A 12,402-nucleotide genomic window follows, 5' to 3' on the forward strand; every position below is an offset into this window, starting at 1 on the left:
TGGGGAAAGACCGGCCTCTCTCACCGCTACATCCATATTCCTTGCGTTGTCTGTTACGACAGCAATGCCTTGATTATTGTCGAGTCCCCACTCCAAAACAGCAGATTTTAACACCTCAGCAATGTTTAGTCCAGTGTGTGATGTGAAAAGAGGCCGCGTCTGTAAAACAAAACTTTTAATTTCCCATTCGCTGGTCATAACATGAGCCGTGACTGTAATATAGCTCTGCGTAGCTCGTGAAGTCCACCCATCTGTTGTTATTGAGATGCACTCTGCTTCTTGTGTCACTTTAGCTTTTATCTCTTGGTACAGAGCGGGTAGCACTGTTCGACTAAAGTATGGCCGTGATGGAATGGCATATTTGGGCTCCAGCGTGTTTACTAACCTCCGAAATCCACTGTTGTCGACCACAGAAAACGGCCTTAAGTCTTTGGCCATGTACTCGCCGATGCACCTTGTTATTTCCTGAGCTCTTGGACTGTTAGGGGGAAGTGGCGCTCCAAATACTTCTGTCAGAGTCAGTTGGCCCGGCTTAGGCATTGTCCTCACAGTAGGTTGTTGTGTTCGGAGCTTTTCTGAGTGGTGATGTGACAAATGACTTCTCATGTTCGATGTGTTTCCCGAATTGTATGCGACCGTCGCCCGGCAAGATTTGCAAATAGTTTGGCGTTTGTCAGTTTGCTTTTCACCTTTGTCATTTCTTGAAACGAGAAAACCAAAATGCTGCCACACAACAGCTTTAAAAGTCGATGGAGCATCCTCAATTTCACAATTTCTATTTAGTTGGTCAGCACGTTCGTCTACTTCGTTCGCCATTTTCTCGTTGGGTCTGAGTGTGAGGGCGGGCTTGCACGCAAAGGATGATGGGAGTATTCTTGACTAGTATTATGGCATCCTCTGCTGTTCAAACAAAAACATTACAGTTTTTATTTACAGGGCGAGATATAAATGAATGAACGGTAATATCGCGGTAGATTTTTTCAGTCTCACGACGGTATTGAGCCGTTTCATCACCGCGATTCGGTATATTGTTACATCCCTATAAATTAGTGAGTTGGGTTCTGGAGGTGTGGTTACAGCAATTGTGCTTGATTGGCGTGGCCTGGGCCTGGTGGTGGGGCCCAATGTGATATCTTTTCATGGGGCCCAAAATCCCTGGCGTGTATGGGCAGAGGGCAGGACCTAACACATTTACTACCCAATAGCATTGTGAGGCTGAACAAAAGGACCTTTTGACTATGAAAAAGGAGTCTTTTAAAAAAACAAAACATTTACTGACTTTTTTGGGTAGCTTAAAGTGATGTTTTAAAATTGCAACCGGGGGCCTTACAGGGTTAAGGGCTATTGTTTATTGTTATTTACTTTAAGATGTTTATTCTTAACCTATCATTTAATTTAAAAACTTTTGTTTAAATGATGTGTGTGTGTCTCTGTATTCCTGATGATACACTGAGAGAATGAGCTCATAGTGCTGCTGATCACCATAAGCTAAACAGTCTGTATATTGCATTACATTTGTATAATGTAAGCTTCGTTGATACTTTAAAAAGTAGTTAGATATACTGGATATTATTTGATCTATTCCACCACTTAATCCCAAATAATGTAGAGGTGTGTTGTAGGTGCCTTAAATAACCTCTTATTTTATAGTGAGATGTAATTTTATGTTCATATAATAGTGATTTCAATGCCACCCCAAAATGATCACTAGTTCCATCCTGGCCACCCCACTGAAAATGCCCTGGCTCCGCCACTGCTTCCAAAACCCGAACGGACAAAAAGACGTGCTGCAGGCACGAAACATACTAGCAATAGAAATACATTGCTTTTAAAATCGTTCTGTGTGACACGAATAAAAAGGGGAAATCGTGTTGGTGAACACTAATCAATAGATTAAATGTCGTGACTATAACACGAAATGCCGTGAGACTGGGTTGGCTAGTATGGCTAACGCTAGCGTGTATGCTAACCCTAGCGCGAATGCTAATGCATTTTCTCAGTTTAAACATCTCCAAATGTGTTCACATAAACACAATAGGCCTACATGTTATTAATCCTTACAGTGTAAGTTTAAAGCTTACACTTACAGTCATTGCTTTCTGACAGACTTGACCCTTTTACTATTCAGGTTGCATAGGGAAAATTAGTAGTAGTCTACTGCCATGCTATTCAGTTCACTTTCTCCGACTTCCTATAGGCTACCCGGTTTCCTGTCTAACCTTCAGTACACATTTTACAAAAATATAAATTTGCAAATATGAAACATACAGGTCAATATCACCTTGCTATTGGTAGCTGAACTGTCAATAGGCCTACCCCAAAACATATTCTTAGATAGAAATACCTAATGTTGTGTTATTTAGACACAATCAATACTTATGGTTTCATGTCTTGTTACATAAGAATAGATCATATTTGTTAAGTGTTATTATGGGAGAATAACTACTACTGTACTACTGCCTTATTAGGCCCATATTCAGCAGAGCATATTAACACCAAAACTCATGTACAATAACTTCCTTACTTGCAATATATAAGCACTAAGTTAGAGGGTTATTGAGGAAAAACTCTCAACAAATGGCCTTTGTAAAATACAGTCGTGTAGAATAAGACATTAATAAGTGTTGACTGATAAAGAGCCAATATACTGCTAATATGCATGGTAATTAACAACTAGTTGATGGTGAATTTGTGTACCTTAATACAAAGTGTTACCCAAATAAGTTAGGAAACCAGGGAACGCTGCCATAAATGTTTCCTCCTCTACAGTGAGACACCTGTCACTGCTGTTCAGCAGACAGAACTATATGTTGGGAGAGGTGTTTTGGCTCTGAATATTTCCCACTGGGGATTATAAACAATCGTTTCAAACCCTTTTTAGGTAAGAACATATGCATTCATAACTACAGAAATATCCTTAATCAAGACCCAGAGACCATCCTTTTGGATAGTTCAACATGGTGCATGACTGATATGTTCACATTATTGCAGGAGTCTAGACCATCTACACAGCGATTAACGTGGTGGATAAGAATGAAAAGTTTGAAGCCTTTTGGTCTCGGATGCGTATTTATAATTTAATCATCATTGATCATGAGGTTATTTGCTAGGTTAATGCGAAAAGCCTCTGAGCTGGTTGCTGACTCAAACCCTCCAGTCAGGTTTGAGAGGAAATTCATACTGTATGTTCAGAAATATGACAGCGGCAAGTTTTAATGACAAGTCAAATTTAAATGTTTGCAATATGCACAATAGTTCACAATTTGTACATTTCAGGAAAAGATCATTAAAGACACTTAAAAAAAACACAGTTTGGGTTATACACAATTACTATGGGTAGATGTACACATGGAAGTTAACCTCAGTATTGCTGCCACATGTACAATTGTTTAGTGTGAGTGAAGTTCATATGTTGGTAAAACAGACCTGTCAATTGATAAATCATAAACCAAATCTTGTATTAGTCTGTCTCCTGGAAATACATCTATTTATATAAATGTATTTGATAGTTCACTACATCCAGTTTGGGTTCCTTTTATACAGTTGCCCTCATTCTCTCAAGTTGTATTTTCATTGCAGTGTTTACATTGTTCCTCCTCCAAGCAGAAAGTGTGAGTTTTACCAACATACTATGCTCTGTAAAAACGAACTGTGAGTCTGGGATTGGATTCTATACCCTGCAATTAAAAGCTGTATAGCTGAGGTAATGATTTAAGTTAGGATTGTCCCTGCTATGTGGGTCAAAGCTGTATGAGGAATATTAACATGCAGGACGCGGCGTAGCCCGCCAGATGGTTGAAACACAAAGTAGAACATCAAAGGTCTTGCTTTACTCTACACTAATGCACATTGTGCAGACCTGTTAACCCTTCTCTACATCAACATTTAGCTTTTATTCTTCTGTTAAATGACTACATTCACGAACATCATTACACCATGTTGTTTGACCCTGGCTTAGCATTGTCAGTTAGAGGAGTGCCTGCAGTGAGGTGCGTTTAGGTGCTCAGTTGAAGGCCGGGTTGCGGACCCCCGACAGGCTGCTGATCGGAGTGCTTTTGCCTTTAAGGAGGGTGAGGGAGAAGATGAAGAAGCAGACACTAATGGCGCCCAGGATGATCACCCCCGAGATGAGAGCACTGGTCACTGTGTTCATCTGAAACACTGGCGCCTTCAGGTGGGCTATAGCAGCACAGACAGAGAAATCATCACACACCTACCTCATTTCATCTGCACCCCCACACGCAAACAGCTGTTGATGACGCATAGAGCATTTCCAGTCCAATTCTTTTGATGGCTTGTTATTCTTGTTCCCAAGAACAATTACCCACAGAGTAATATGACACTGGGATATTTGCAGCTCAGGAATGAAACAGCAAATATAGCTTACTGACATGAGAGTCAAAGAGTCCAGAATATAAAAAAGCCATGAGACACTGCATTGAGACCTCCTGGAGGAGCAGCACATTTGTAAAAAAACACAGTCTCTATGCTGGTACTACATTAACTACAATCAGAATGTGAGTCTCTCTTAACCTGTCTGAATGCAATCATTTCTCAGGGATTTATGTTTACATTCTGTGTTATGTAGCAAAATTACTAATTAAGGGGGACCTAGGGTCACACATTACGTGGATCAAACATCACAGGATATTAGGAAACAATAATGTTAAAGAGAATATTAAATGTTCCTTCAACCTAAATGCTTTAACAAGTTTCTCCCTTCATTTCAATGAAAGGCTACCCCCCCCCCCCCCCCCCCCCCACAAAGGACAGAATGCTCAGGCTCACCCAGCTGAGAGTTGTTGGTTGGCGTGTCATCTGTGGTAAAAAAGCAAAGAGCATTGAGGGTACATTTCTACTACATTACTCATCAGAATGCTACAGCTGGCAATGGCACAGATAAGTTCTCAACATCAGTCCCAACATTCGGTTTCAGAATTGTAAAGCTTAAAGGAATTAAAAGTGCTGAATGCATTGTGTTTCAGGTGGGAGAAACAGCCCCCCTCTGTGCTGTGAGTGTTATCAGAATGTACCACTGCGAGTGATGATCGGCCCCGCAGTCAGGACGGCGTTCCCAGACGCAGAGCTGGATTCCTCCCCCTCTGACACGTCCCTCCTCTTCCTGCTGCCACAGATCTAAGAAACACAATGAACACATACTGTATGGGTATCCTCATGATCAATAAGTTGTCTTTTTTAAAGGTGGGAAATAACTAACTATAGTACTGTACTTAAACACAATTTAGAGGTACTTATACTTTACTTTTGTATTTCCTTTAGTGCTACTTTATACTTCTACTCCAAATTTAAAAGAGAAATAATGTAATTTTACTCCACTGCATTTATTTAACAGCTTTAGCTACTTTTAACAAAATGCATCTCTAAAAATTCAACTAGCGGGCTAACTCTTTAGTCACAAAAAAGTTTAAATATTGAAATATTTAACAAAGATTCTACAATAGTAAAATGCTTGTTTGTCTAAAACAGTAAGAGGCTTATTGATGCAACAATGTTATCTAGAAGTGTCATATATATAAATATATATATGTAAATATTTAATTCTTTACAAACATTGATGCCATTTCTCTGCTTAATGAGTACTAACTTTGTATACTTTAAATACATTTTACTGATAGTACTTTTGTACTTTTGCTCAAGTAATAATTTGAAGGCAGGACTTTTACTTGTATTGAAGTATTTTGACAATAATGTTTTGGTACTCAAGAAAAGCTTTTGAATACTTCCACTCCTAGTCTTTTTTACATTTCATCTACTTTAGTGTCTGTGCTACTCTGGTCAACATTGTGTAATTTGAAACATGATTTTTTAAAAGAAGCAAAAACGGTATGTCTCTTTTGGACCATAAAAGATTCATATTTAGTGATTAGTAATTGAAATAAAAAGGGTAATGTCTTCTCAGAGGGTAAACAGACTGTTACTGTTCCGCTCTGCCTTTCCACTCACACCCTGACAAATACATCTGACATGTTTTTTGAATTAGCAGAAAATAGTTTAACATTTTTTGTAAATACATAGTAAATAAATACATGATATCCTGCTGTAAATATCCAGCATGTCAGTAAACACCTGGTGACTATAAATATAAGAATATAGAATTGACAGCAAAATGGACCACATTTAATTTTCTAGAAGTACTCATACAGAATGAGCCAGCGTTAGATTTATATATTTTAATATTTGTTTATTATTATATATTAATATATATATATATATATATTATTGTGTAGATGCTTAGGCAGATGCTAATGTTCTCAATTTGAGTTGCTGTTGGGTAGTTAATTTATAAAAATGCATCTTATTTTATGAGATAGGAATTTGTTTTTGTATATTTATTCTACAGTATTTACTTTACCTCAGGGCCCAATAAAATCATTTTGTATTTCTAAATGTAAAATAAGTTTTGTGAAGTAAAAATGTAACTGCAAATGGAAATATCAAAGTCAAGTAGAAGTACTAAAAATGTGTACTGGATCAGCGGAACTTGCCACTACTGCTGATGATGTGTGAGGGTGAATGTTTGAGTCAAAGGAAAGGAAAGTGTATGTGCTGAGAAGTCTGGACTGAATATGTGTGCTCGGTGTTCTTCTTGTGTGTTTGCAGTGTTAGGTGTTGTGGGTCTCACTGGCATGAGCATTGGACAGTCATCAGCCCGACACAGTTTGGTGACACAGTGCAGGAAGACGGTTGACATCTTCTGGTTCTTGTGCTTCACAAAGCGGAATACTTCAAAGGCAAAGCGTCCCATCTGGCTCTTGCCATTTTCAAAGACAGCGGTCTGGGGGTCTTTGTCACAACTGGCTCAGAGAGGGAAAATCAGCACGTTTTATTAGAGAGGAGAGCAACTGAAATATAATAACTCAACACAATCTGTGTCTTTAAATTGAGTTACCTAAAGAAAAGATCATAGCGGAGGTCATCGTTGGGGTTTCCAGAGGGCGTGGTATAACAGTAGTCCATCAGAACATTCCATCTGTTCCACAGGACAGAGAGGTCATGTGCTGCACTCTCATCACTCCTAAAGTTATCTTTTTGTTTTCAATAGATATCATTTTCTATAATAATTAGCCCTGTTTCCAAAAAATACTTTATATACTACCAATTTGTTTTTGTAGGAAAATACATTTGCTACCTGGATTATGTTCCAACATACATTTGGTAACATTTACTGAACACATGAATCATAGGGAGATGGTCAGAGGCTGGGGGCCCGTTGGCAGCGCACTTTACGGCCCCTGGGTCTTCCACTTGGTTTTTAACACTAAAAGCTGTTTTCGCAAACGTCTTTTAAAGGGGGGATATTTTCTCCGAGCTTATTTCAATTAACAATATTTGCTTTGCATATTATAGATTATTCATTGATATTATTCCCCCCATTAATACGAACATTCCTCGTTTTGATTATCCCCCATTCCTCCCCAATCAGAGGCAAGATAACACTGCGGAGACAAACCATTGAGTCATTTTCAACACCAGAGGGCAGAGCTGGCTCTCTGATAAAAGGAAACCATTTGGAAAAACGGTTACAGGTGGTTCTAGTCAGAGGGAACCTGGTATGTTCCCTGCAGAGGTCGGTCACAATCACAATGCTCTTTCTGACTTTCACACAGTAATTACATTAGCTGATGTAAGCAGGTCAAGGATACCTGGAAACACATTCATAAACCAGTCCAAAGGAAATGTGTTAATGTGCTCAGATACCGCTATGTACTGTGCTTTATATCCGCTTCACTCACACATTTGTGAAATTCTTTTTTAAAGTAAACAACGATTAGCAGTGTTTGGTACCATGTGATTTTGATGCTGTTTCGCTGCATTTGTGAGTATTTGAGGGACTTTGAAATCATGAGAAAAGTTAGAACAAAGTAAGTCAGATTCAAATCCAGACTTTCCCATCCCTGCACTCTGTTTATCATTAAGGAGCATCGTGCCATAAAACACAAACGTTCTGTGCAGGTGAACAAAAGGACACACAAAGCACAGCCTAATCCCTCCTGAGTCCCATGGGAATGTTCAGGCTGATTTCAAAGCTTCTTCTCATGTGTCTCTTATTACGAGTCAGGCAGCATTTTTCATTCAAAAGTTATTCCTTTTCAAGTGTTGCGACTCCTTTTCCATAAACCTTGTAATTAGGTGAAGTTCTACCAGAAATCCCCTCAGCCTATTTATCATCTACATTTAGCTCAGAGGTGCCAAATGTGTAATCACAGCCCTGAGTGTGTCACAGTCTGAATAGATGTGGTTTCCTTACAATTAACTTGCTTATCACATGTTCAGACAATTTGGCTGAAAACCAACAACAGCGGAACATCATTATTCAACCTGAATGACTGCATACCTTCGATCCAGGTTAGCGGCTTTGACAGCTGCGAACACGCGCGTCTTCAGGGTGAGTCCAGCCATGGGGATGGACAGCTGCTGGATGTATGATGAGTCCTGGACACAAACACAAGAAACTTCAGCATGTTTCTCACACACCATCACTCTGTCTTCCTGTTGGGAGTACAGTGTTTCATTGCACTACTTATCACAAATCTGTCTGGTTTACATACAATCGCATTCACTAGTGTAAAATTGACAAGTGGTTCCAGACTAATGTTTGTGTTGAGGGTATGTTCAGTATAATCTAATCAATTTACAGTATACAAGGTCCAATTAGGGCTGCATACAATGGTATCCTCTCCATCTTGAACATGGATCATCATTCTCAGAAATTGTTAGTGAAGATGTAAAAGGGGCAGACTAATTTAACATAGCTGCAGAGTTTGGTATGTTGTTTGATGCATGCTTGATGTTTGGCTAACCTAACCCCCTGTGGAGAATAACAACAGATTTTCAGACTGGAGTGATTTGAACGTACATTGTATAGCAGTAGATTCAACGTGCTGATGAAAGTACCATTGCTTTCCTTCACTGAGATTGCAGCTGCTGACCTGCAATGAAGATAACATATCAAGGCTGCCAAAAACATTTTTAAACGGGATTCCAATATTTCACAATGACCTGATGCGGAAATCTCTTTTTAGTCACAAAATATGTGTGTAAGGATGGATGATATTTAACTTTCTAAATGTTACAGAATTAAATAATGAGGAACAGCCTTGATTAAATGCCTAGAAGCCAAACCTGAACATATGTCTGTGTGCTTCTGTCTGCTACTGTGACCAAAAGTCATATCTTCAGTTCAGACCTTGTTATAAATATATTCTCTGGTATCATTCATTTTAAACATAAATACATTTGTCTCGGAATGCATTATTATTATTATTATTATTATTATTATTATTATTATTATTATTATTATTATTATTATTATTATTATTATTATTATTATTAAGCAGAATATTGTGCATCGTATAAAATATTATCCATCGTGGTTAACAACAGAAATTCAGTACTACAATTTTAAACTGCATTAATTAGATATTAGATATATACGTATGGGAGTTTTTTATTTCCCTTTGTTCACCCGGTTTGTATAATGGTTCAAATTTGACATCACAAGCGGCACACTCAGGAATGTCCAAACAGAGGTCCCACTGAGCACTTTGAAAACAAAAGCAGAGACTCACGAGGCCAGCTGTGTGTTGTTCACCAGGTATTCCAGCGGGTAACTGCAGCTGAACTTGTACAGCAGCCCTGGCAGGTAGCTGATGATGGTGGGGGGGTCCGGAGTGTCGATGTACCCTGATATGTTCCCAATCTGCACCAGTGACAGGTTGCCATAAGCGTTGGGTCCTTGAGCTGTGGAGACCTGCAGCAAACCACATCAGTGGTGAAACTCCTGGCAGTATGGCAGTGAGCAGGCTGATGCTGCGCTAATCCACCCGTCTATCCCCCTTTATCTGAGCACGGACCCTCCAGAAACTCAGTCAATCCTCCTAACACTAGAGGCCCTGTCAGGATCCAGCAGCAGCGTCTCTACAGAGATAAGCAGTGCTCGACTCTATTCCCATGCAGGATAAAAACGACTTGTCAACATCGAGCTTGGTACTGTGCCACACAGCTGGCTGTAATAAAACACTGACACACTGCTGGGAGGCTTTTCACACAGTTTTTGAAGTTATACACTTCATTGTGTTTGTTCTGCTGTTAGCAATTAAATGTTATAAAGATAATAGATAGATAAGAAGAATATGAATCATTTATGTTGGTTTTAACTGGGTGTGGCTAAATACAGCACTAACCTTACATACCCCATTAACATATGACATTTTTTCAAAGCTATTGGTATTATAATATTTCTGTTAGGTACACAAAGCGACACACAGGGTGCAGTGTCAGTGATGCTGACAGTAACACTCTTACCACCAGGGAGTTTCCACAGGACTCCAGCGTGGCCAGACTGATACTAAAGATCACTACAGTGGGGAAGGTGTTGTTGTTGATGAAACCGCGGCAGTGGGCATCTCCATGGCGACCATTGAGTGCCAGGTCAGAGTCAGTGTAGCCAGAAAAGAGGACGGGGCAGAAGTTGATCTTGAGGGTGATGGTCTGCACCCCACAGTACACACTGATATCCCTCTCAGCTGCAAGACACACAAGTGATGAAATAAAATGAGTGCAGTTCTAGAATAACGGTCCAGTACCAACATGTTACATTTTGTTTGAAGGACAAATGAGGAATCGGTATAATGTGGTGGAAAATGTCATCATCTCCTCTTGGGACTTTGAAGTAGGTTTGAAGTCAACTTTCTTTTTAAAGAGACATTGACATGTGAATTCCATTCAGTAAATGAAAAATAAAAATGTGTTGCTCCTCACCGGGGAAGCGGCTGTGAAAGTTGGCATCACAGTTATATCCATTGAATTGAGCTCCAGCTGATAAAGCTTTACTGAACAGTAAAAGAATCAAAAATATATGTTCCATTTCAGCACCTGGAACAGAGAAAGAATGTGAACTGAGAAACCCGTCACTTCAGAAAACAAAACAAAAAAAGTTAAATGTATCCAATGGTTAATTATTTTTGCTAAAAAAAAATATATATTCTTTTCCAAGTGTGCTTTAAGGAGGAGAAGATTTCCCCACAAGATTCAAGTTATTTCACAGCAGTTTGACTCCAGAGGAACATACTTCATATGCTTGTCAACCAAATCAAAAGTAAACAATGTTACTTGGAATTATTTATAAAAGCTGCTAAGTTGTTAAAACGATGCTGGATAATTACGGATGTCATATCATCAGGTGCGATGGTTTATCACTGAGTGCACATTTCATGGTTCTGTGAAAACCTCGGTTCACACAATTATTGTCAGTCCCACATACAGGGTTTCAGTCCTGATGAAAAAGCTAAATTAAAGAAGTAATTTCACAAAGTTAGCAGGTACTGACCTAGCTCTGACAGTACACATGCTATTACTGACAGCTGGAGGTAAAAAGGCAGACAATTGCTCTACGAGAAGTAGGACCACTCACCCTGGTTCCTGCTTGGGACAGACGATGGAATGGTCCGCACAGCATCCCTACCCACAACTAGAACAGGACTCGAGAGCAGGGGGGGAAAAGGGATCCTACACATAAGAGATTCATTATTTGAACATGTCAACAAAAAAGGGCTGTCCAAAGTAACATGGGAAAGTCCATCAAATTTGAATGTGTTATACAAATCCTTTCACGTCTGCAGAAACATGAGCAGGTTTTGAAGTTTCCCACTCATATCCTTTCGGCCCAATCTGGCTGTGTCACTGCTCACAAATGGTTTGACGCCGCATGAGGTCCAGCAGCGGTGGGGGGGAGAATTATCTTTTCATCGCTCCAGTGGCCCTGGCCTGCTGACTGAACCGTTCCTTTCTCCCCTGGCCGGCCGGGAAGTGCAGAGCCCATCACGCTGGCCTTTGGCCCCTGGAATCCACACTTTTCATGCTTTGTGTGCAGCGGTCCTCCGTCAGCACAGCAGCAGGCAGTCTGTTGGTGGGGCTGCGGGCTGCTGCCGGCCTCCTACCTGATCCGCAAACTTTGATATCTGGTCACAGGACTCTTGCCACATAAAGAGAGCAAATAAAAAGAAAGCAAAGTTCATGGAGTTTGAAGGGATTAGCTGGTCCTCGCTGTCCCATCTTCCATATGGACAGCAGTATATGTGGGCAGAGCCCACTGGGATCCTGTGAATGTGGAATATGAGATGGAGATTTTGGGAAAACCTCTCACTTTAGGTCCAATGGAAAACAAAAGAGGCAATGTTTTTTTGTCTTCTTCAGACTGCATGAAAATCTGCCCTTGTTTATTTTCCCTCTCCACAGAGGTCTGCCACCACCAAGATTATCTCACACCAGCTTCAAAAGTAACATGTTGACAATCCGTCCTTAAATCTGCTCTTACAACATCTATACTTCAAACAACTTATGTTGGGTTGGGTTGCAGATTAATAAATTGATATGAGATAA

At 39.9% G+C, this 12,402-nt stretch overlaps 1 protein-coding gene across 1 annotated transcript; it reads right to left on the reverse strand.

Annotated features, from left to right (window-relative positions):
- Positions 1–3,187: 3,187 nt before the first annotated feature.
- On the reverse strand, positions 3,188–12,097 carry zpld1a (zona pellucida-like domain containing 1a). The gene is made up of 12 exons (XM_079651516.1): positions 11,712–12,097; positions 11,435–11,529; positions 10,783–10,896; positions 10,327–10,547; positions 9,591–9,772; positions 8,879–8,951; positions 8,357–8,454; positions 6,911–6,991; positions 6,644–6,815; positions 5,034–5,136; positions 4,789–4,818; positions 3,188–4,179 (listed from the first exon to the last, which is right to left on the reverse strand). Exons 1-12 carry the CDS (start codon positions 11,840–11,842, stop codon positions 4,004–4,006), a joined length of 1,476 nt encoding a protein of 491 aa, XP_079507642.1. The 5' UTR covers positions 11,843–12,097; the 3' UTR covers positions 3,188–4,003.
- Positions 12,098–12,402: the final 305 nt, after the last annotated feature.

This window comes from Notothenia rossii, assembly GCF_949606895.1.
Source record: "Notothenia rossii genome assembly, chromosome: 9".
Taxonomy (NCBI): Eukaryota; Metazoa; Chordata; class Actinopteri; order Perciformes; family Nototheniidae; genus Notothenia; species Notothenia rossii.

Bases quoted from the DNA above. Each gene is read 5' to 3' on its own strand.
- zpld1a (XM_079651516.1), bottom strand. From the start codon at position 11,842: ATGGGCTCTGCACTTCCCGGCCGGCCAGGGGAGAAAGGAACGGTTCAG. The intron at 9,773-10,326 runs GTAAGAGTGTTA...GGTTTGCTGCAG, and splicing joins CCTGTGGAAACTCCCTGGTG to GTCTCCACAGCTCAAGGACC. The intron at 4,819-5,033 runs GTACATTCTGAT...TTTTTACCACAG, and splicing joins GCCGATCATCACTCGCAGTG to ATGACACGCCAACCAACAAC.